The following is a 23,515-nucleotide window of genomic DNA, read 5'->3' as shown; positions in this document are numbered from 1 at the left end:
AAAGAATAAAAAATAATAAAAAATAAAACGAAAATACAAACCAAAATTAAATAAAGATAAAAATGAAAGAATATAAACTATAACAATAAAAAATAAAGAATAAACAGTAAAGAAATGAAAATGATCATAATAATGGAATGAGATCATATTCTCTATTGAGTCCTCTCGGATCAAGACAATCTAATGTCCTGATCCAGAAGGCCTCCCTATATAACAATTTCTTTATTCTGCTACCACCTCTCTTCATTGGTGGAATGCTCTCAATAATCTGACATCTTAATTGATTTACATGATGGCCACATTGAACAAAATGTGCCGGAACTGCTTGCTCAACAAGTTTGTTACAAATTGCAGATTTATGGGCTGAGAGTCTAACTTTGAATTTAGAAGTGGTTTGGCCCACATATAGGAGTCCACATGGGCATATTAACAAATATATAACATACTGTGAGTCACAGTTGTGACAACCCCTGATGAAATATTTCTTTCCTGGATGTGGATGGACAAAAAATGGGGACCTGATGATGGAGTGGCAATGCACAAAGTTGAGACAGGGAAACGTACCCGATCGGGACTGTCTCTCCGGCGGCCTCACCAGAGTCCTCATCTCTGTGACAGTCATCAGCCCGACCCTATTGATTGATTGCGTCTGACCGTGTGTGACCGACTTTTATTGTCACCAACTGTCTGCCGCACGACTTAGTTATTGTAGTACACTAGGGATTTATTAGTTACCTGCGTACTACTACCCATTCAGTTAATTTTTTCTACTGTTAGTGTGTGATTTTATTAGCTTCTGTACTGTGTAATAAATAATAGTTACATCACAAGCCAGCATCCGTTGTGAGTGACCTGTGACGGTCATCTGCCCGACCCTATTGATTGCGTCTGACCGTGTGTGACTGACTTTAATTGTCACTGTCCGTCACACCAGTTAGTTAGTACTGTAGACTACACTACTGCTGTTAGTAGTACTAGTACTACTATTTAATACTACTATTTAAATAAAAACATAAAAAACTTTCATTTTTTGTTGTCACAACACCAGTCACCACCAACAGAGACTTTATTAAAGTTTACACCCTTTCCCGCCCTCTTCTACATTTTTTTTTGTACTGTATTTGTATATTGCACAATGACTGGCAGAGGTAGAGGGCGAGGCACCACCAGGAGAGGCAGCGCCATTGCAGGAGCCACTGCCAGCAGCAACAGAAGGTCTGGGACTGGTCCGCCGCCAGCCACTGACCACAGAGTTGTGGAGGAGGGAGCAGAGGCACAACAGCAGCGCGTTGCGCCAATCTTTGAGACGGGTCGTCGCCCCCGGCCCATTCTGGAGAGTCAGACGCCGGCTGAGGTGGAAATGATGGCGGAGCAGGAAGCCACCGTTTCCAGCCAGGCCTCCAGCACCAGCGAGACCAGTGCCACCACCACCAGCACTACGGTCCGCAGCAGGCCTCCACCACCGCTTGAGGCCATGGTCACGGTGACCCCATCGTCCAGCCTGCCCTCACTGAGCTTGCTCTTATCCACAGACACAGACATGTGTCAGACTGTGAGCATGTACAGGGATGTTTTGGAGCAGATTGAGGTGGGCATGACAGGGCCATGCAAGGAGGAGGAGTTAGAGGTGCAGCAGTTTGTTGTTGGCGCTGAGGAGAAGGGGCGTGATGCAGGGGATGTTGGGGTAGAGGAGTTGGTTGAGGCAGGCTCAAAAGGAGATGTTTGGGGATGATGATGATGACGTGCTGGATCCTTCCTATGTGCCACCAGTACCACCAGCACAGTTGGTTGAAGGCAGCTCGTCATCGGAGGAGGAGGCGTCTCTGGTGCAAAGGCGCGGTAGCAGCAAGGCGGCCAGCACACGGCGTGGAAGGCAGGAGCCACAGCCTGTTGCTTAAGCCGCTGCCACCACCCGCAGCAAACCTCCAACCAAACCAAAAAAGGCACAATCCTCCAAGGCTACCAAAAAAAGCAGCCCTCAAGCTCAAAGAGCAGGTTGAAGTCCCCAGTCTGTCGGTACTTCACCAAGTGCCCAGTGGACGTGACCCGTGCAATTTGCAACAGTCAGTCTCAGCAGAGGTCGCGATCTGCTCAAGTTGGGTACCTCGTGCCTGCAGACCCACTTAGAGAGCAGACATTTGGATGAGTTTAGTGAGTATCAGAAGCTGACGGAGAGTGGCGCAGGCAGTGGTTAAACCCAGACAGCCACTGCACAGATTTCAGCAGCAGCAACCGACACTCCTGCCTATCCAACAGCAGCAGGAGCGCAGCAGCAACAACTCACTGTATCCACCCAACCCTCCCCCCCCCCCCCCCCCCCCCCGGCAGCCAGTCCTCAGTGGCCTCATCAGCTCCCTCCACAGTGGCTTCCTTATCCTCCCCCGTGCAGGCAAACGCCGCCAGACCCTGCTCAGCAAGTCATTCTCCGGTGTGACCAAAGTGCCGCCTCCTGCCCACAGGCGCATCAGGGTGCTGAACGGGTTTGCTTGACCAGGCCATGTGCTCCCAGCTTCTGCCATATTCCTTTGTGCAAGAAGGGAGTGACATGAGAGCGCTGCTGCAGGTTGGGATCCCGGAGTGGCAAGTCCCCAGCCGCCACTACTTCTCCCGCAGGGCGATCCCAGCACTGCACCGCTTTGCCATGGCGAACGTGGGCTGCTGGCTCGCCGTGAGTGCGCGGATCCACGTCACCATGGATTCATGGAGCAGCCGTTTTGGGACAGACCGCTATCTGTCCTTTACGGCCCACTGGGTCAGCCAGGTGGAAAGCCCAAACGAGGAAGCAGAAGGTCCACCCTCGGGCGCAGCAGCGGCACCAGTCGCCCAGTAAGTGGTGCCACCGTGCGGGGTCAGGGGAGAAGCAGAAGCTCCCGCCACCAAGCGATCCCGTCTGAACAGCAGCGTGAAAGCCCGCCACTGCCAAGCGCTGTTGGAGATAAAAAGCCTGGGCAAAAACAGCTTGACGGCAGCCAACGTGCTCCGGTACCTCAGGGAGCAGGAGAAGACGTGGAGAACCCCAGAGGCCTCACTGTCGGATTGGTGGTGTCCGACAATGCCGCCAACCTGCTGGCTGCCATCAGCAGGGGAGACTTGGTCCACGTCCCTTGCTTGGCCCACATCCTGAACCTGGTGGTGCAAAAGTTCATGCGCACCTACCAGGGGATGGAGGAGCTGTTAGAAGCGGCGCAGAATCGTATGTGCACTTTCCGCCGCTCATCTGCTGCTGCAGCAAAACTGGCAGACATCCAGCAGCTCGGGGGCCTGCCACGACACCGCCTCTTTATAGATGTGCCAATTCACTGGAACTCCACCCTGGCGATGTCGGAGTGGCTGGTTGAGCAGAGGAGGGCTGTCCAACGCTACATCTATGATGCCACTGTTGCCGCCACCAGCTGCACCACCAAACTCCAGCTACTCACTAACGCACAGTGGGGGCAGATGGAGCAGGTCTGCTTGGTGTTGGCTCCCTTCCTGCAGGGAACCAACCTGGTGAGCGAACAACGGGCATCCCTCTGCCAGTGGGTACCCTTTGTTTGTCTGCTGGACAGGGCACTTGGCAATTTGGTGGATTTGGGAGAGGAGGCCCTGAGGCAGCTGGAACATCAGCTGCCTGCGCAGTCCACTGCTGCGCAGGTATTTGAGTCCCTGGAGGAGGATGAGTTGGAGGTGCTGGACATTGCTGCTGGGGGGAGGGGGGGCATCGGAGCGCAGCAGCAGTGGTGCGAGGGTGGAGAGAGGAGGAAGAGGCTCAGGGGCCAGAGGAGGAGGAGGACGCTGACCCTGATGTCTCTGTTGGACGGTCCACCCTGTTCCCCATCGCAGCGCACATGCTGCGCTGCCTGCGCACAGACCCCAGGGTCAAGCAGATGCAAGCAAGGGAGGATGCCTGCATCAGCATGATCCTGGACCCACGGCTGAGGGGGAGGTGGGATCAGTTTCTGCCTGCTAGAGACCGTGAGCAGCGAGCAAGGGAGTTGCAGGAGATCCTTATTTCGGCGACTGGAGGAACCCTTCCCCCCGCCTTCCACCCCCTCTGTCCCTGTCCAGCAGCCAGCACAGCAGCCGGTGCCTGCGGCCAGCAGCAGCGTCAGGCGCCCAGGAGACCTGCTGTCATTGACACAGGCGTTCTACATGACGGTAGAGCAGCCGAGAGAGGAGGTGCATGCAGCAGCCACCTTCTCTGAAAGTCACAGCCAGCGCATGACCCGGATGGTGGCCGACTACACGGGGTCCTTCAATGGGCTTGACACAGGCAGCGCGGAGTCTGGGGACCCCATGGAGTACTGGGTGGAGCGCTTGCACATCTGGAGGGAGCTGGAGCAGTACGCCCTCGAAGTATTGTCTTGCCCCCCTCCCAGCGCGCTGTCTGAGAGATGCTTCAGTGCGGCCGGTGGCGTGGTCATCGAGAAGCGCTCTCGTCTGTCCCACCAGAGGGCATGGACAGACTGACATTTTTGAAGATTAACCAGGCCTGGATTGAAGGCACATTCCTGGCACCTGTTGTCGGCAAGAGGAGGACATGAGGTGCCTGGGAATTACAATACATTGCTTGCTGCCATACGTGACTCCGCCTCCTCCTCCTGCTGTTGTATTTAATTATTTATGAATTTATTTATGTATTTATTGTATTTATAGCGCCAACATATTATGCCACGCTGATTTTCATCCTCCTGCTGTCTGTGGTCCCAACGCCAGGGTCCACAACACAATACATTGCCTGCTGCCATACGTGACTCCTCCTGCTGCTGTTGCTGCTGTATTTATTTATTTATGAATTTATTTATGTATTTATTGTATTTATAAAGCGCCAACATAGTACGCCGCGCTGATTTTCAACCTCATGCTGTCTGTGGTCCCACCGCCAGGGTCCACACAATACATTGCCTGCTGCCACACATCACTCCTCCTCCTGCTGCTGCATTTATCCTCCTGCTGTCTGTGGTCCCACCACCAGGGTCCACACAATACATTGCCTGCTGCCACACGTCACTCCTCCTCCTGCAGTTGCTGTATTTATTCCCCTGCTGTCTGTGGTCCCACCGCCAGGGTCCACACAATACATTGCCTGCTGTCACACATCACTCCTCCTCCTGCTGCTGCTGTATTTATCCTCCTGCTGTCTGTGGTCCAACCACCATGGTCCACACAATACATCGCCTGCTGCCAGTGCCACACGTCACTCCTCCTGTTGCTGTATTTATCCTCCTGCTGTCTGTGGTCCCACCGCCATGGTCCACACAATACTTTGCCTGCTGCTAGTGCCACACGTCACTCCTCCTCCTCCTCCTCCTGCTGTATTTATCCTCCTGCTGTCTGTGGTCCCACCGCCAGGGTCCACACAATACATTGCCTGCTGCCAGTGCCACACGTCACTCCTCCTCCTGCTGTATTTATCCTCCTGCTGTCTGTGGTCCCATCGCCAGGGTCCACACAATACATTGCCTGCTGCCATACGTCACTCCTCTCCTGCTGCTGCTGTATTTATCCTCCTGCTGTCTGTTTTACCACCGCCAGGTTCAACACAATACATTGACTTCTGCCAAACGTCACTTTTTTTGTTTTGTTTTTTAATTTAAATGTGATTTCCCTTTAAAAAAACGCATCCGTATTTCCGAACACAATTTTTTTACCGAATTTTGTTACAGACACCCGAACCGAATCCGAATCGAATTTCATGGGCGAATACAAATCCAAATGTCCTTCGGACCCGAATTCGAATGTACCCGAATCTAATTTTGGTACATCTGAGCATGCCTGCTTTTTACTAAAGCAGTGCTGCTGATACTTGTTTTTTGCTATCTTTGAACTCAGCGGGCAACAAGCTCTGATCAGCAATAGCACACTGGTCTCCATTTTGGGTGCTTGGTCTAACATTTTGCATGTGTAAAGAGCAGTGTGATTTATTTTTTAACTAAATCTTAACCCTTCACTATCCCTTCTACTAGCATTCTGTTCGGTATAAATCTGTTTTAGTTTTATTTTTTATAAATTTTTTTATAAATTTTGTGGTAGTTAATACTTTTAACAGACATATTTTCCCCAGTGCAGGGTGAGTTAGGTAGAAGACTATCTGAGTGTGCTGCTGAGTGTGTGGATGTATGTCACAGCCAGCTGTGTGGATTTTATACACTACTGATTCAGGGTCACACTGTAGTCACTTCCTGTCTGAGTCAGGACTGAGTCAGCCACTTGCATACCTGATATTTAACTCTTTCAGGCAGAGAAAAGAAAAAAAGGAACACAGCATAGTTATTTGTGTGCCAGGCACTGTACAAACATGTCTATCTCATTATGTCACATTTCAGTTCGGGTATCCTTTAACCATAGGCATACCTTCACAACTGCTGGCAGTATCCATTTCTGTGGTGTGTGAAATCTTTGTGTACATCTGGTCAGTCACAACCTCAGGGGGGCTTGGGACTTGCAAGTGAGTAGAGCTAGAAGAGCTATGAGATAATGTGGTCATGGAACGATCCTCTAGAAAAAAAAGAAAAAGGCACAAGCTGTTACAAACATGTAATGCAGAAAAACATGCAGAAAATGCAATGCAGAAAAACGTGCAGAAAATGCAATGCAAAAAAACGTGTGTTCACTGTATATCACATAGTCAAACAACGCTGCGTTACCACAGAATTAACATCACTTTTTCTTGCTGCAGCTTTGCATCCCCATTGCTCATCTGATCCTCAACCATGACAGATGAACATACATACACCATTATTTTTTTTATTTTAATTACATTCATCCATAGAAACAGTAAGTGACTGTAAAGCTGTTTTTATTTATTATTATTAATTGTTGGTGTCTTTTTTTCTCTACAAAAAAAAAAAAAGAGAAGAAGATAACCAAAACTGTTTTAATAAACAACCAATAAAACCATTCTACTTACAAAAAGTAGCAGCTATGGTATAAAAGCATTTCAGGGTATACACCCTATCAACCCAAAGCGTCTGCAATGACTGGGGTGGCTAACCGACGATTGTTCCCAGCTGGAGAAAGGGAAGCAGTCTGTTGCCTGAGTTTAGATGTGCCAGTGACCTCATAACACATTTAGGTGTACCAATGCCTTTGTCAGGTAAATCACTGGCCCTGGCACTGGCTGCCATTTAGACAGAGATCATAAGGCACGTTACTATGGTAACTGCCACCTGAACTGGAAGTACAAATGCACTCACTTTGCATATCAATGTGTGCATTAGTTGTAAACATTGTGAGGTATGGCAGAAAAAAAACTGTACATTTTTAAACAAATGTGATGACAACTCCTTATAATTTAAGGTATGTCTGGATGAGGCTCCATCTGGATCCTCCGTAAGTATGGTTATATTCCAGGGACGGATGCGGTATAGCGCAACAACAGTCGATTGTGGTGGAAGGGTAGTCAGTGTTAAGCTGCGTGGCTAGCATGGGATGTCGGCACGACGTCCGGAGAGAATGGCCAACCTGGACGAGCAACAACTCTGTGATGTGGTTGCTGGGCAACCACCTGACGTCCATTCCTGGGTGGTAGTGCTGACACCTAGTGGGGTCACAGCCTACATGAGTATGTGCAGTATTGACGAAGTGCTGAAGGAAGGTGGGCCAGGTTGGAGGGGGTGGGCTGAGACGATGCCATTGCTAGGAGACCGTGCGGCATCATGTCTGTGTGGCAGAGGAGGGATGGCTAAGAGTGATGTTGCTGCCCGGATATGGCACGGCCTCACATGTGAGAGGATTGGTTAGGTGCACTGCACTGAAGGAAACAATTGCCTGGTGTCCTGTGTCCAGGACCGGAAGCCAACCAGGGACAAATGCTGGGGCTCAAGCTGAATGCAAGTACTGCCTCCCTCTTTCCCACTGGCAGGGATCGTGTAGTCTGCCCCTTGCAAAAGTATGTAGTACTATGCAGGGGCAATAAATAAGCAATAAATAAGTGGCATCAGCATTCCATGGACAAATACATACATATGAATTAATACATCCATATAAATACAAAATTAAATATGCCAGTATTAGTCTGCCTTGACTACTAAACTGTTTGGAATATAATCCTCATAACTATAAGATACAAACTTGGGATTTGCCACACTGCGTAAGGGGGGTAGCAGTCCACACATATAAACAAAGAGAAATAATAGTGCATCTGTTTTTGTGCATAAAAATGGATATAAATTGAAATTAATAAGGAATAATTAATAAATAATCATATAGGGTGGAGTTGAACTTCCTATTGTGCAGGTTCTGTATGAATGAGTATGAATTGAGCTGCCAGGTCAGTAGCCCTTATGGAACTGTGCATTGTGTGTGGTGGTGTGGAGACCCTGGAAATATAACTGGGGTAGGACTATGGGAATTGCAGGTATGCAGAAGCATACTAACAGAATCAGCAGTGACGTGATATGCAGAGTCATAAGCTTATCCGGGGATCGGACGAACAGGGCATTGCAGTAGTCCTGGTGGGAGGATAGAGTAGGTAGGCTCAGCTGGGATAATTATCGCTATATTTCTCAGAAGGAAAAATGATGACTTGACAACAGCCGATACCTGCTGTCTGAGTGTTCCCTTATCATCCAGGATCACCGCCAGCTTTCGCACAGAGTCTTTATACAGCACGGCATCTACCCCAATTGCTAATTTAAAGTGGGGAGAGTTTTGGACTTTATCCACCATGTTTGGACCGCCCATCACCAACACTTCTGTTTAGTCAGAGTTCAGCCTCAACCAGCTGGTCTTCATCCAATTTTGCAATTCCTCTAGACAAGCATTGATGGGGCCTAGTGTGCTAGGCTTGAAGGACAGATACAGTTGTGTGTTGTCTGCGTAACAATGGTATCCTAGGCCATAGGTCTGGACTATTTTGCTTACTAGGAGCATGTAGACTGCAAAGAGGAACAGTGATAGTACAGAACCCTGTGAGACTCCATATGCAAGTGGCACTGGATTAGAGTAGTGGGTGCCCAGACACACTTGCTGTGTCCTGCCAGATAGGAAGGACTGAAACCAGCTGAGAACAGCACCCCTTAGGCCGCAGTAATTCTTCAGTCGCTGGATTAATATTTCATGATCCACACTATCTAAAGCTGCAGACAAGTCAAGAAGAATCAGAACTGAGCACTCACCCTTGTCTCTTGCTGTAAGTAGTTCATTCATTACTCGGACTAGTGCCGTTTCAGTGCTGTGCCTTTTCCTGAATCCTGACTGAAAGGTATCAAATATGTTGTTATCTGTAAGCCTGGCTTCTAGCTGGTTGGCAACTGCTTTCTCAATAACTTTTGATATGAATGGTAAGTTTGCCACAGGTCTGTAGTTGGCCATTGAATCAGGATCCAGTGATGGTTTCTTCAAGAGGGGTTTTATGATTGCTTTCTTTAGTTCTTCCGGATACAGACCACTTTGCAAGGAACAAAGTGGTTTTGTGTAGAGCTGGTCTGATCAGCTCTGCACAATGCAATAAGGGGCTGGTTGGGCCGGGATCCAGGTCACAGGTAAGTAAGGCGGAGACTTTGGATGAGGACACAAAAATATTTACCATTTAGATTGTCAAAGACTTGCCATGGTCGTAATAGGTACAAGCAAAGTCCTGGGGTCATGGGCGTTCGCACATACAGCAAATCTGCCCCCCACCCCCCCCCCCCCCCCCCGGCCAGCTGCTGCCCCTCCTAGCCAGCGGCACACAGAGAGAGAGTCACTTACGCGCCTGCTCATCGCGTAAGTGTCCCGTCCCGCCACTGCCGCTCGCATCACTTTATTCTAAGGGGGGAGCGAGAGAGAGAGAGGGAGCCCTAAAGGTGAGGGAAGGGTGTGAGACTTCCCCCCCTTCTCCACCGCTGCCACACACACGCTCCTTTTTCTCTCTCTGCACTGGGGGGCACCTGTCACAACTTGAACTGGGGGGCTTTGTCACTACCTTAACCACCCTGGCGTTCTGATTAAATCGCCAGGGTGGCTGCGGGAGGGTTTTTTTTAAATAAAAAAAAAACTATTTCATGCAGCCAACTGAAAGTTGGCTGCATGAAAGCCCACTAGAGGGCGCTCCGGAGGCGATCTTCCGATCGCCCAGAATAAACAAGGAAGGCCGCAATGAGCGGCCTTCCTTGTTTTGCTTATATCGTCGCCATAGCGACGAGCGGAGTGACGTCATCGACGTCAGCCGACGTCCTGACGTCAGCCGCCTCCGATCCAGCCCTTAGCGCTGGCCGGAACTTTTTGTTCCGGCTACGCTGGGCTCAGGCGGCTGGGGGGACCCTCTTTCGCCGCTGCTCGTGGCGGATCGCCGCAGAGCGGCGGCGATCAGGCAGCACACGCGGCTGGCAAAGTGCCGGCTGCGTGTGCTGCTTTTTATTTGATGAAAATCGGCCCAGCAGGGCCTGAGCGGCGACCTCCGGCGGTGTTGGACGAGCTGAGCTCGTCCAGACCGCTCAGGTGGTTAACTGGGGAGCACTGTCACTACCTTAATTGGGGAGCACTGACTGGGGAGCACTGTCACTACCTTAACTGGGGAGCACTGTCACTACCTTAACAGTGGGCTCCTGTCACTACTTTAACTGGGGGGCACTGTCACTACCTTAACTGGAGGTCCTGTCGCTACCTTAACTGGGATGCACTGTCACAACCTGAACTGGGGGGCACTGTCACTACCTTAACTGGGGTGCACAGTCACTACCTTAACTGGGGGCTCCTGTCACTACCTTAACTGGGGGGCGCTGTCACTACCTTAACTGGGGTGCACAGTCACTACATTAACTGGGGGCTTGTGTCACTACCTTAACTGGGGGCTTGTGTCACTACCTTAACTGGGGGGCGCTGTCACTACCTTAACTGGGGGGCACTGTCACTACCTTAACTGGGGGCTCCTGTCGCTACCTGAACTGGGGGGCACTGTCACTACCTTAACTGGGGGCTTCTGTCACTACCTTAACTGGGGGCATCTGTCACTACCTTAACTGGGGGGATCTGTCACTACCTAAACTGGGAGGCTCCTGTTGCTACCTAAACTGGGGGGCCCTGTCACTACCTAAACTGGGAGGCTCCTGGCGCTACCTAAACTAGTGGGCACCTGTCACTACCTAAACTATCTAGGCCAGCCAGCCCAGCATCACCACCAGACAACCAGCCCAAAATCACTGTCAAAAAGGCCACAGCATCACGCCAGTCAGCCGGGCCACAGCATCACCGCCACCCGGGCCACAGCATCACTGGCAGGCCTTTCGGCCCACACATCATCCCCAATCCAGCCAAAAACAGTATTGCCAGGCACAGCAACCAGTAGAGGAGAATTCAGAAAGCCAGGTGAGAGATGTCTACCATATTAAGGGGGCATTCTGCCTATTTATGTGAAATATATAAAGTCAGCGCAGGTCTATAGTAATACAGATTTAGTCATGTTCTGGTATACAGGATCTTTGAACAAAAAGGTAAAGAAGCAAGGCTTACCAGATTCCAACAACCCACATTATAAGGTTGTAAACGAGTTTGATAGATGGTCCGCAGAACTTTCAAATGGTGTCGTTTCACCAGCGATGTTGCACACCACAAATTCCTCCGGAATATATTAGATATCCTGAGGTCGCAGAGACAGGCTGCACCATTTTATTTGAGGTCTTCTATTGACCATTTTATGTGCGCTACTTTTTCGGGGTTCCCAGTGCACGGGCCCGTATGTGTGTTTTTAAATTGTTTTACTTGTTATGTAATAAAGACGGTTTACACTTAGATGTGCCATACATCTCTTTCATGTCACTATCCTACTGGACTCCCCTTTGGCGAGTCTCTGTGACCTCAGGATATCTAATATATTCCGGAGGAATTTGTGGTGTGCAACATCGCTGGTGAAACGACACCATTTGAAAGTTCTGCGGACCATCTATCACACTCGTTTACAACCTTATAATGTGGGTTGTTGGAATCTGGTAAGCCTTGCTTCTTTACCTTTTTGTTTGAAGATCCTGTATACCAGAAAATGACGAAATCTGTATAAATACTATACTATAAATACTATAGACCTGCGCTGACTTTATATATTAATTGCTTGTGTGGACTTTTGGACATTGTCCTTCTCGGCTGCGGTCGCCTTCTGCCTTGGCGCTGACACTTGTTGTTTATTTATGTGAAATGCTGTCTATTTATGTGCCTCATGACTGCTGAATTTGTCTTGTTCGGGGCCTCATGGTTACTGAATTTGTCTTGTTGGGGGCCTCAAGACTGCTTAATTTGTTTTGTTGGGAGCTTCATGATTGCAGAGTTTGTCTTGTGGGGGCCTCATGATTGCGGAATTTGTCTTGATGGGGGGGCCTCATGATTGCTGAGTTTGTCTTGTTGGTGGCCTCATGATTGCTGAATTTGTCTTGTTGGTGGCCTCATGATTGTTGAGTTTGTCTTGTGGGGGGCCTCATGATTGCTGAATTTGTCTTGTTGGGGGACATGATTGCTAATTGCGAGACTATGGAAAAAGCTCAATCATCATCATATGAGACAATAGCATTAAATCTACTTTTTCAGATTTTTAAAACAGAAAATGAAACTGGGAGGTTCTAAGGAGTAGGGTGGATGAAATTTGTTTATCTTCACAGTTTATTTTCAACTTGGATTTTCCATAATGCTCATGTATGAGTTAAAACATTTGTATTTAGTTTAAATTGCTGTTGGTACTTTGCGATAGATAAGTGACTTTTATGTTGCAGTTTGGCACTCGACCTCCAAAAGGTTCGCCACCACTGTCCTAATCTAATGTCCCACCATTGATACATTCATGTAAACTTGTCTCCACCCGCGACCACACCCACATTCTGGTCCATCACCACACCCATTTTACGCGCACCGCATGACGTAGCCCCATATTTTGGTCTGCTATGCGCGCCACACAACATACCCCGAACGCTACTTCTTCCTCCCCCCCCCCTTTTTGCACCCCCCCTGGAAAATTTTCTGTGGACACCCATGCCTGGGGTCAATTGATGACATTGGTATAATGCTGGCATGGATGGCAGGCACCTTGTTTGCAAAGAAGACAGATAATTCTTCACATCTTTAGCTGGAGAATGTGGTTGGGGGTTTTATGCATGATAGATTGTGTGCTTTCACTGTGTGAAAGAGCTGAACAGCTCTGTTCTTGGCTGTAGATATTTTGTGCGAGATGGAGTCCGATTTTTTTTCTTGGTTATTGTTTCTTGGTATTGTTGGAGAGGATGGACTAGGCTGGATTTGTGCTCCTCAGACCCCGAGCTGGTCCACACTAGGTCCGGAAACGTATCCGTGGCTGCGTTTTTCAAACCTGATGAAGAACGGAGTCCCGGATACTAATGTTCAAAGTAGCAACCAGCCTCACCCAAGTAAAAAATGGATCTGTCTGCGTTTGCGGGGACCCATTTTCAAAACCTGAACGGAAGGTCCGGATCTGCTGCATTTTCACGCAACGGATCAGGACCACGGATACACGCAGGGGTAGTGAAAACAATGAGAAAACGCATCTCCAGCTCCACAGGCAAAAAACTGATGTTAAAACGGATAGCCTGAGCTTTATGATTGGCCCAAAAAATCCTCCCACTCCTTCCTAATGATAGAGACGTTTTCTGTCAGGGAAAAACCTGAACGGAAACTGATGCAAAACTGATGCAAAACTGATGCACTTTCATCAGTTTGCAGTACGGTGGGTACTTCCCCTAATCTTCCCCGGATCCGGACTGCAGTGTCCGTCCTGCAACTGTGTCTAGTGTGGACCTAGCCTTACGCCACTGTCTTTCTAGTCTGTACCCTTTCATTTTTAGCTCCATGATGGCTTTCTCAAACCAATTAGCTTATTGTTTTTTGGTTGCCGATTTGATGCACCATGGGGTGATATTGTCGAATGCGTCACATACCATGTTGCTGTACTGGATTACTAGGGTGTTTGGGTCCATTGGACTATGAAGTAGATTTCTAAAATCCAGGTTGGCAGTTATCCTCTCCAGTGTACATTTATTTTGAGGTTGATATCGGATTGTTTCCTTAGGGTGCTGCTTGACAGAATGCTGTGCAATAGCAAACTGTATTATGTGATGGTCTGACCAAACCACTTGAGTTACCGATATGTTGCGAAAGTCCATACCTAGGTGGAACAGTAAGTCTAAGGTACGTCCTCTGTGGGTGGCAGATTTTACAACTTGTGTGAAGCATAGTCCACCCATGAGGTTTATTAGTTCATTTGCATCTTGTGATTGAATGTCATCAGGCCAGACACTGAAGTCGCCAAGGATGATCCATCTCGGATAAGACAGAGTCAATGTGGCCAAAAGTTCTGAGAATTCCTGTAAAAATGGGTCAGCATCTCCAGGGGAACGGTATACCACTAAAATTTTGATGCCTTTACCAGCTGAGATCTGGGCACCTATGCATTCAAATGACTTTGTTGGGCCGACATTTAGGGCTCTGAGCTGCAGGCTTGTTTTACCACAGATTGCAACAACCCCTCTGTGGTCTCGTCTTCCCTCACTTAGGACTGCATAATTATTTGGCATGGCTGCTTCCAGTGTGGGACCCGCATTAGCATCAATCCAAGTTTCAGAGATACATGAAAAATCTCATGTTTGAATAAGGTTCGCTATAATGGCTGTCTTATTGTTTACGGAATGGTCATTGCAAAGTGATGCTTTGGCTGAATAAGGCTTAGCAATGGTGATTGGGTTCTCTGCAGGGGTGTTACTGTATCTGTGACTAAGTACATAGCAACCACTTCTACTTCTAATCTCTGATTTCCTGAAAGCATCACTGGAATCAGCGGCGTATCTAGAGAGGTACAGGCATGGCTAGCGCCATGGGCGCCAGAGCCCCATGGGCACCATGCCTGCCCCGTGCTGCCACCACTGTCTCACTGTTCCACCTCAGATCAGATTTGACCGCGACCAAGTGAGGGGATCTGCCTAGTAAGAGAGCAGTGCTTATGGCTGCAGATGCTCTCAGTGACCAGCAGGTGGCGCTGTATCCTGGCCCTGCCCTGGAAGCTGCTGATAGCACAGGGCAGAAATACAGAGAGAGAACTTTGGAGTGTCTGGTACATGAGCAAACAATCTAGCGCACAGGAAAGTGAACTGCAGGATTTGCAAGGTCTGTCCGTTTAGGGAAGGTAGGTTCCTGTTATAACACTGACTGAGTAAGTCAGAGATACTTCATCAGATATACCTGAAGTACAGATGTTCAGGTTGTGTATTGGTTAAGTTCTAAGTGGCTCAGTGAAATGTAGTGAGGCTGTGTGTGTTTCGGGGGGGGGGGGGTGGGGATGCTTGGTGTGTGTGTGTGTGTGTGTGTGTGTGTGTGTGTGTGTGTGTGTGTGTGTGTGTGTGTGTGTGTGTGTATACAGTGCTGCCCACAATTATTTATACCCCTAGCAAAATTAGACTTAAAATTACTGTTATTCAACCAGCAAGTCATTTTTTGATAGGAAATGACATAGGTGTTATAATTTAAGTAGGCCTCAGTTATTTGGACTGAGTTAGTCAAAAAGGCTTGGGGTGCAGACCTGCCCTTTAAGGGGATTTTCTCTTAGAGAAAAAATCTACAGTTCTGTCAGCAGAACTAGGACATACCAAGAAGCTGTTCTATGGACAAGGCCACAGGTCTCACTGACCTCAACATGTACACCACAAGAACAGTAAACATAGGCCATATTTACTAAATACCAAATTCTTGTAAGTAAGGGAAAAGTGACATTAAATATTAATCAAGTAGGTGGGTATCATGACACTATGAGGGGTCTAAGCCAATAGTCCGGTCTGGGGGGGTGGCTAAGATGAGGTCACATTTAACTCTTTCCTGGTCAGTATTAAAGGGCCGGGTGGGCGAACGGAGCTCACTCTGCTTCCTGCTATCTAGATGCTGACTGGAACCTAAAAGTATTTCCATTCTATATGTAATCTGATATGATGTATGCTGTACATAGGTAGTCTAGAAGATGTAACGTAGTTTAGAAAGAAGGTAACTGACTAACATTCAGGAGGAAGGTTAGTCAAGAGCTGTAACGCCAAGAACTTCAACAGAAGAAGTTGCTTTGCTAGGATATGATGAACTGTATCTATCTGTATTTCTGTTTCCTGAATAAATAACTTGAATATTGAAGAAGCCTGACAAAAGTCTATCTCCTGCATGCTGTGTTGAGAGTCAAGTTATCTCACAGTCTGTGAGGCGCAACTATAAGAAGTTGCTGGTGTCGAAACAGTTAAGGTGATTTATAACAGTTTATAACAATAGGTGTCCCTCAAAAGATAATAAGACGATGTACAAGAGGCATTATTGTGTAAAAAAAAAAAAAAAATACATTTCTCAGCTTTTATTTACATTTGCAAGTGTCCAGTCCAAAATTATTTATACCCTTCACAAACTGTTACAGTCTGTGGGAAAACCAAAGTTCTATACCATTCCAAATAGTCCAAGCTGGTCTAAAGCATCATAATTACCCTGATTAATTTTAATCAACATAACAGCTATTTTAATCAACATAACAGGTGAAAAAAGCAGCTCTCTGCAGTTGATTTGTGGACAGTCATGGCTAAGAGAAAGGAGCTCAGTGAGGACCTGCGGCTGTGCATTGTGGCTGCTCACATGTCAGGAAAGGGCTACCAGACCATTTCTAAATGTTTTCAAGTTCCAGAGGCTACAGTGCAAAGTATCATTAAAAAATACAAGATGTTCTGCACTGTGGAAAATCTCAGAGGACGTGGTCGGAAGTCAAAAGTGACATCAGTGCTGGAAAGGGGGATAGTGAGAGAGGTGAAAAAGAATCCAAGGATCACCACCAAGGCCATCTGTGTAAATCTAGGCTCTGCTGGTGGCAATTCCTCAAGGCAGACAATCCAACAGACACTGCACACTGCTGGGTTCCACAAATACAGACCAAGGAGGACGCCACTTCTCCAGATAAGGCACACAAAAGCTCGCTTGGCTTTTGCAAATGCTCATCTGGACAAAGAAGAAGACTTCTGGTCTTCTGTTATGGTCAGATGAAACAAAAATTAAATTTTTTTGTTTCCTTCATTAACCCTCCTGGCGGTCTATTAGAAACCGCCAGGGGGCAGCGCAGCACTATTTAAAAAAATAATAAAAAAATGCAATCATGTAGCGAGCCTAGGGCTCGCTACATGATAGCCGCTGTACAGCGGCATCCCCCCGCCTGCTTCGATCGCCTCCGGCGATCTTTGATCAGGAAATCGGAATTTCCTGAAGGGCTGCCCCCGTCGCTATGGCGACAGGGCGGGATGACGTCACCGACATCATGACATCTAAGGGAGTCCCGAACCACCCCTCAGCGCTGCCTGGCACTGATTGGCTGCCTCAAGCGCTGCCTGGCACTGCGGCGCAGCGATTGGCGGCGAATCAGCGCGGAACGGCGGCGATCAGAATGCACACACAGCTAACAAAGTGCTGGCTGCGTGTTGCAAAAAAAAATAGTATGCATATCGGCCCAGCAGGGCCTGAGAAATCCACCTGTGCGGCATAGCCCGAGCTCAGCTCGGGCTTACCGCCAGGAAGGTTAAAGAAAACCTGAACTGAAAATTAAAAGTCAAAATAAACATACACAAGTCATACTTACCTCCTGTGTAGTCTACTTCTCAATCTATTTTTCCTCTCCTGCGTCCTGTTTGTCCACTGTGATCAATGGAATTCTCCGTCCTCCATTTTGAAAATGGCCATTACCCCATAACAGCTTCCTGGTCAGCACACTGTTAAACTGTAACATCGCCCACTTGAGCCATAGGGAAACATGGACACATCAGTTCTCATCTCAGCTGTAACTGACAGCAACTGATATATAACTGACAGCAACTGATATATTTCAGTTCTGACAAAATGTTGTCAGAACTGGAAGGGATCATTGTCAGAAGAAAATGGTGAGCTTCTGAGAGGAACTGATGGCAAGGTAACTATGTAATGTTCATTTGAAGTTACCTCATGTTTTTATTTTAAATAATTTTACTCAGTACAGGTTCTCTTTAAGCGTAAAAACAGAGAAGCCTTCAACCTAAAAGAACACCATCCCCACTGTCACACATGGTGGTGGGATCCTAATACTTTGGGGGTGTTTTTCAGCCAACGGACCAGGGAAGCTAATCACAGTAAACAGCAACATAAAAAAAGAGCAATACATGATGATTCTCAATGACAACATCAGGCAGTGTGTAGAGGAACTTGGTCTTGGGCACCAGTGGACATTTCAGCATGACAATGAGCCAAAACACACAGCAAAAGTGGTTTTAGAAATGGTTAGCAGACAACAACATTAACGTTTTGGATTAGCCCAGCCAGAGTCCTGACTTGAATCCAATTAAGAATCTGTGGAGGGAGCTAAAGATCAGGTTGATGGCAAGAAGACACTCTAACCTGAAAGATTTGGAGCTCATTGCTAAAGAAGAACGGGCATAAATACCTGTGGAGACATGCAAAAAGCTGGTCTGCAATTATATAAAGTGTTTGATTGCTGTAATAGCCAATAAAGGCTTTTCTATTGATTATCAAGAAGGGTATGAATAATTTTGGACTGGACACTTTTTGCTCAAATGTAAATAAAAGCTGAGAAATTTTTTTTTTTTGTTCTACAATAATGCCTCTTGTACATCATCTCATCTTTTGGGAGACACCTATGTCATTTCCCATCAAAAAATGACTTGCTGGTTGAATAAAAGTATCTTTAACCACTTGAGGACCGCAGTGTTAAACCCCCTAAAGACCAGGCCATTTTTTGCTAAATTGGCCACTGCAGCTTTAAGGTCTCGCTGCAGGGCCGCACAACTCAGCAAACAAGTGATTTCCCCCTCTCCCCCCACCCCCCCTTTTTTCTCCACGTCAACAGAGCTTTCTGTTGGTGGGGTCTGATCGCTCCCCCTGTGTTTATTTATTTTTTTATAAATATGTATGTAATTTATTTTGAAATACATTTCCTTATTTATTTTTTTCCCCAAACTCCCTCCCTCCCCCCAGCCAGCCAATCACAGTGATCGGCTGTCATAGGCTTCAGCCTATGAGAGTCGATCACTCTCCTGTGTCCCAGGGGGACAGCCGAGTCACACGGCTGTCCCCAGTACAGAGCTGCCTTAGATCGCAACGCTGTATTATGTTAATAGACATCGGTTTCACCATCCAACAGTCTCCTAACTAGCTCCGCCATCCAAGCAGGATCTCCTGCAAAACAGGCCCACAGGACCTTATGCCAATTGGCGTTAGGTGGTCCTGGGGCTGCCGCCGTGGCCCTGCCCATCGTCGTGACATGGTCGGCTAGTGGTTAAGTCAAAATTTGCCAGCGGGATGAATAATTATGGGCAGCACTATATGTGTGTGCAAGTCTGTGTGTGTTAATTTGTGTGTGTCGGGTTTGTCTACAGTATGTATGTCGTGTGTGTACAGTGTGTGTTTGAGTCCTTCTGAATGTACAGTGTGTATGTGTGTCTTTGTGTGTGTGTTTTTTTCATATGTGTGCGTTAGTGTGTATATTTGTGTACAAGGTCTGTGTGTGTTTGTGTCTTCGTGAGTGCACTGTGTGTGTGTTTGGTAAGAGAACTACAACAACCACTCTGCACTTATTCTTTTTAACTAAAGATAGCTTCCATATTCAGCTTAAGCCCCCCAATTGAGTATTAACCCCATCCTTCTTTGGAGGGATACAAAGGAGCAGAAGGTGCTTTGCTGGCTTGAAGAATGAGGTAATTAAAGAGAACCTTAAAGTGGATCCGAGACCTGGTTTTGATGTCCCTGTTTCTGTGCCTTTTGGACATTTTTTACGGCATTACACCCTATAAATGCCTATTTTTTTATATATTATAAACCTAATAAAAACAGAAAGCCACACCCTCTCAGCTCCTCTCAACGCCACGGCGTTCAGTCCCAGGCTGCAAGGACTCATGGGACCTAATTATCGGGAGGAGGAGGCTTTGACTAAAGAGGAGGCAGAGACGGCGTTTCCAGTCTGGAGCTCACGCGATACTAGCGTGAGCAGCTGTATACTATGTATCAGAAGCTGCCCCTCCTCCTCCCTTTCAGCAGATCAGCACGGCATAACTCCCCTGACTTCATCGTGGAAGTTTTCTCGTCTGCACTCCTATCCTGTACCTCTGCCTCTGTCTGTGCTCCTGGTCTGCATGGGCAGCACAGTGACGTAGTGGTTAGCGCTCTTGCCTTGCAACGCTGGGTCCCGTTTCAAATCCCAGCCAGGTCAACATCTGCAAGGAGTTTGTATGTTCTCCCTGTGTCTGCGTGGGTTTCCTCCGGGTACTCCAGTTTCTTCACACATCCCAAAAACATACAGATAAGTTAATTGGCTTCCCCCTAAAATTGTCCCTAGACTACGCTACATAGACTACACAATACATACATAGACATAGTACTATGGTAGGGATTAGATTGTAAGCCCCTCAGAGGGACAGTTAAGTGACAAGACAACATATTCTCTGTACAGCGCTGCAGAATATGTCGGCGTTATATAAATACTAAATAATAATAATAATGTCATGTGAGTTCACCCAACATGCAGGAATACCAGAGCACAGAGGCAGAGTTACAGGATCGGAATGCAGATAAGAGAAGACTTCCATGCTAGAGTCAGGGGAGTTATGCCACACTGATCTGCTGAAAGGGAGGAGGAGGGGCAGCTTCTGAAAACTGGGACACACACACCAAGGGATGGATGGATGGATCCTCATTCTAAAGAGGGAGCGGAAGTCTGTCCTGGCAAGAGCACTGTGTGTAGTGCAGCCGCCACCACCCCCTCTCTCCAGGCTAGTAGTCACACATCCTCCTATCCTAGCTGCCAGGAGATATGAACCCTGCAGGGGGGCTGCTATCTATGGGGACAACTCTCTGAAGTGACCTGTCACCTGGGCATGTATGAATGAATACAGAGCAGGCAGACAGCTGCCAGGATCCGAGACCAAGTTTTAATGTCCTAGTTTTTGTGCCTCTTGGACATATTTTTTAGGGCAATACTCCCTCCAAATGCTTATTTTTTTATATATATATATATTACCTAATAAAAACAGAAAGCCAGCCTTCCCCTCCAGCTCCTCTAACGCAGAAGTAGCAGTGGGAGCCAGCGTGGATCGTCGATTCAAATCCCTGCCTCCTGGTGCAGTAGCCCACAGGCTTTCCACATATTCCCCACATACTCAGCTCTGTAGATCTCATTTCCGGCGACGCACACCGCAAAGCATCACGGTTGCCATGGCAACTACACAGCAGCCGGCCGCTGAACTGTACGCAGTGGTGGGCTTTGACGGTGACGCCTGGCAATGCAGGGATGACGGAGGGGTTGGTAAGGAGTCGGTGGTGAGGTGCTCGTGTGTGTGTGGTGAGCTGTTATACTGACTGAGGACAGCACCTTCTGTTTCTGAGAGATGCGGGTGTGTGAGTGTGTGTGTAAAACTCCTGTGCATGAGCTTGGGTGTGCATATATATGTGGTGACATTCACACTGAGGGGTCCACTGCTGTCAGTCATTCAGGGGATCAGCCACGCTGATATGAGGTATGATGTCATTGCATGCCATGTGGTAACAATTTCACTAAGGGGCCCACTGCTGTCTATCATTCAGGGGGGTCAGCTGCACTGACATGAGGTCTGATGTTATTGCATACTGCTTGGTGACATTTGCGCTATGAGGCCTACTGCTGTCGGGCATATAGGGATTTCTGTCGCGTTGATATAAGGTCTGATGTTATTGCATATTACATGGGGACATTTGAGCTATGAGGCGTACTGTTGTCAGTGATATAGGGGGGTCAGCTGCACTGATATGGAGAGGAGTGACAGCACATCTGCAGCAAGAGGTAGTGACAGGAGAGGAATGACAGTTCACCTGCAGCCAGAGGTAGTGACAGGAGAGGAGTGACAGTTCACCTGCAGCCAGAGGTAGTGACAGTTCACCTGCAGCCAGAAGCATAGCTCCCAACTGTCCCTTTTTCGGAGGGACAGTCCCTTTTTGGGAGCCCTGTCCCTCTGTCCCTCTTTCCTCCTCATTTGTCCCTTTATCAGGACTTTGTCCCTATTTCTATGTAAATATATATTTCTATACTAAAAATGTGTTTGATTGACTCTAAACTTTATTCCCAACCTTTAAATTGATATATTACTAATTGTAAAATGTTACTATGAAGGAAAATGAACCAGGATAGGAAGCACCAGTTTGGTTTGAATTATAAAAACATTTTTCTTATGAAATCGTTATGGTATGCGTGACTAGAGGCATGGTGAGGGCGTTGCCAGGGGCATGGCATAAGTGTCCCTTTTTCTCATCTCAAAAAGTTGGGAGGTATGCAGAAGTAGTGACAAGAGTGACAGCACACCTGCAGCCAGAAGTAGTGTCAGGAGAGGAGTGACAGCACATCTGCAGCCAGAGGTAGTGACAGGAGAGGAGTGACAGTTCACCTGCAGCCAGAGGTAGTGACAGGAGAGGATTTTATTCAATCTACTCCCTTTTTTTTTTTGGAGACATTAAGTTTTCCTCCTTTTTTGCGATTGGAGATGTGGTGAACGGTTCCCGGGCCGTTCGCCGGCGGGCATCTCTAAATCCATGGGCCTCTTGCTGCTTCCGGGTCGCGGTGGCCCGGGGTGGTGCGCCTGCGCTGCCCGGCGGGGTGCGTCCTGGGTCGCGCTCCTGTTGCCGGGCGCTCTCTGCGCATGTGCGTGGCGTCGCGCTCATGCGCGGGGGGTGCCCGGCGGCGGGGGCGTGGTTTGGGGCGCGCTCCACCGGGCGGCGCGGGCGTGCTGCTCTGGGTCATTGCGGCCCGGGGGTGGTGAGGGGCCCGGGGATGTTCGCCAGGCGAACTGTTCGGCCCATCACCAATTGCGATTAGTATCTTTACTGCTAACAATTATCATCAGTATTACTCTTTCTTACATAATAATAATTTATAAAAAAAACATTATGTATGTACAAAAAAACGCATCTAAAAATGTGATTAATATGATATGACGCAATGTTTATGATCTTGGTAGAACATTTTTTACTATTATGTTTGATATACATGTACAAGTATATTGAGGAGTTCTTGTTGCTATTGTAGGCACTTTTACTGGCCTGATGAGGCGGGCCGAGACCCGCGAAACGCGTTGCCTGTGCTAATAAAAATCCCTTGTATTAACTACAGAGGTTTCGTCATTGAGGTAAGCTACCTCATATCACTTTTCGCTTTTAAGCTGATTTTAGATGCTTTTAATACACCAGGGCGCCTCTTTCCCTTTTACGTCCTGCAGTTCCAGGCCTTCTCCCTCCAGCCTCTCTTGAGCACACACACTCTGCTCTCTCCAAGTGCTTCACTGGGCCTGCCCTCTTTCTTGTCTGGCACAAAAAAAGTTTTATTAAAACAAACAAAAAACTCAACCCTCTGCTGCTGACATCCTGAATTGCAGCAGAGAAAAAAAAAAACAGAGCCAGCCTCTTTTTAACCCTGGCAACTGCTCCACCTCTAGCAAAGAGCAATTAAAGGGGTACAATCCCATTACAATTTTCTCCATTTTTTTTCTTGTAGTCCTCTACAAGACCTATTCCCATACAAACTCCTTAGATTTAAATCTGTGTGGGTGAT

General features: G+C 47.7%; 1 protein-coding gene across 2 annotated transcripts in view; it reads right to left on the bottom strand.

Annotated features, from left to right (window-relative positions):
- The window catches only part of PIKFYVE (phosphoinositide kinase, FYVE-type zinc finger containing), a 921,889-nt gene that overhangs the window by 518,167 nt on the left and 380,207 nt on the right, over nucleotides 1-23,515 (bottom strand). For both annotated transcript variants that reach the window (XM_068244945.1, XM_068244946.1), the window contains one exon: nucleotides 6,334-6,477. In XM_068244945.1, coding sequence (XP_068101046.1) covers nucleotides 6,334-6,477 — 144 coding nt within the window. The remainder of the gene's footprint in view (nucleotides 1-6,333; nucleotides 6,478-23,515) is intronic.

The sequence above is a fragment of the Hyperolius riggenbachi genome, chromosome 7, assembly GCF_040937935.1.
Source record: "Hyperolius riggenbachi isolate aHypRig1 chromosome 7, aHypRig1.pri, whole genome shotgun sequence".
NCBI lineage: Eukaryota > Metazoa > Chordata > Amphibia > Anura > Hyperoliidae > Hyperolius > Hyperolius riggenbachi.
The sequence above is the reverse complement of the archived record's forward strand: the minus strand, read 5'-3'. Positions and strand labels throughout refer to the sequence as shown.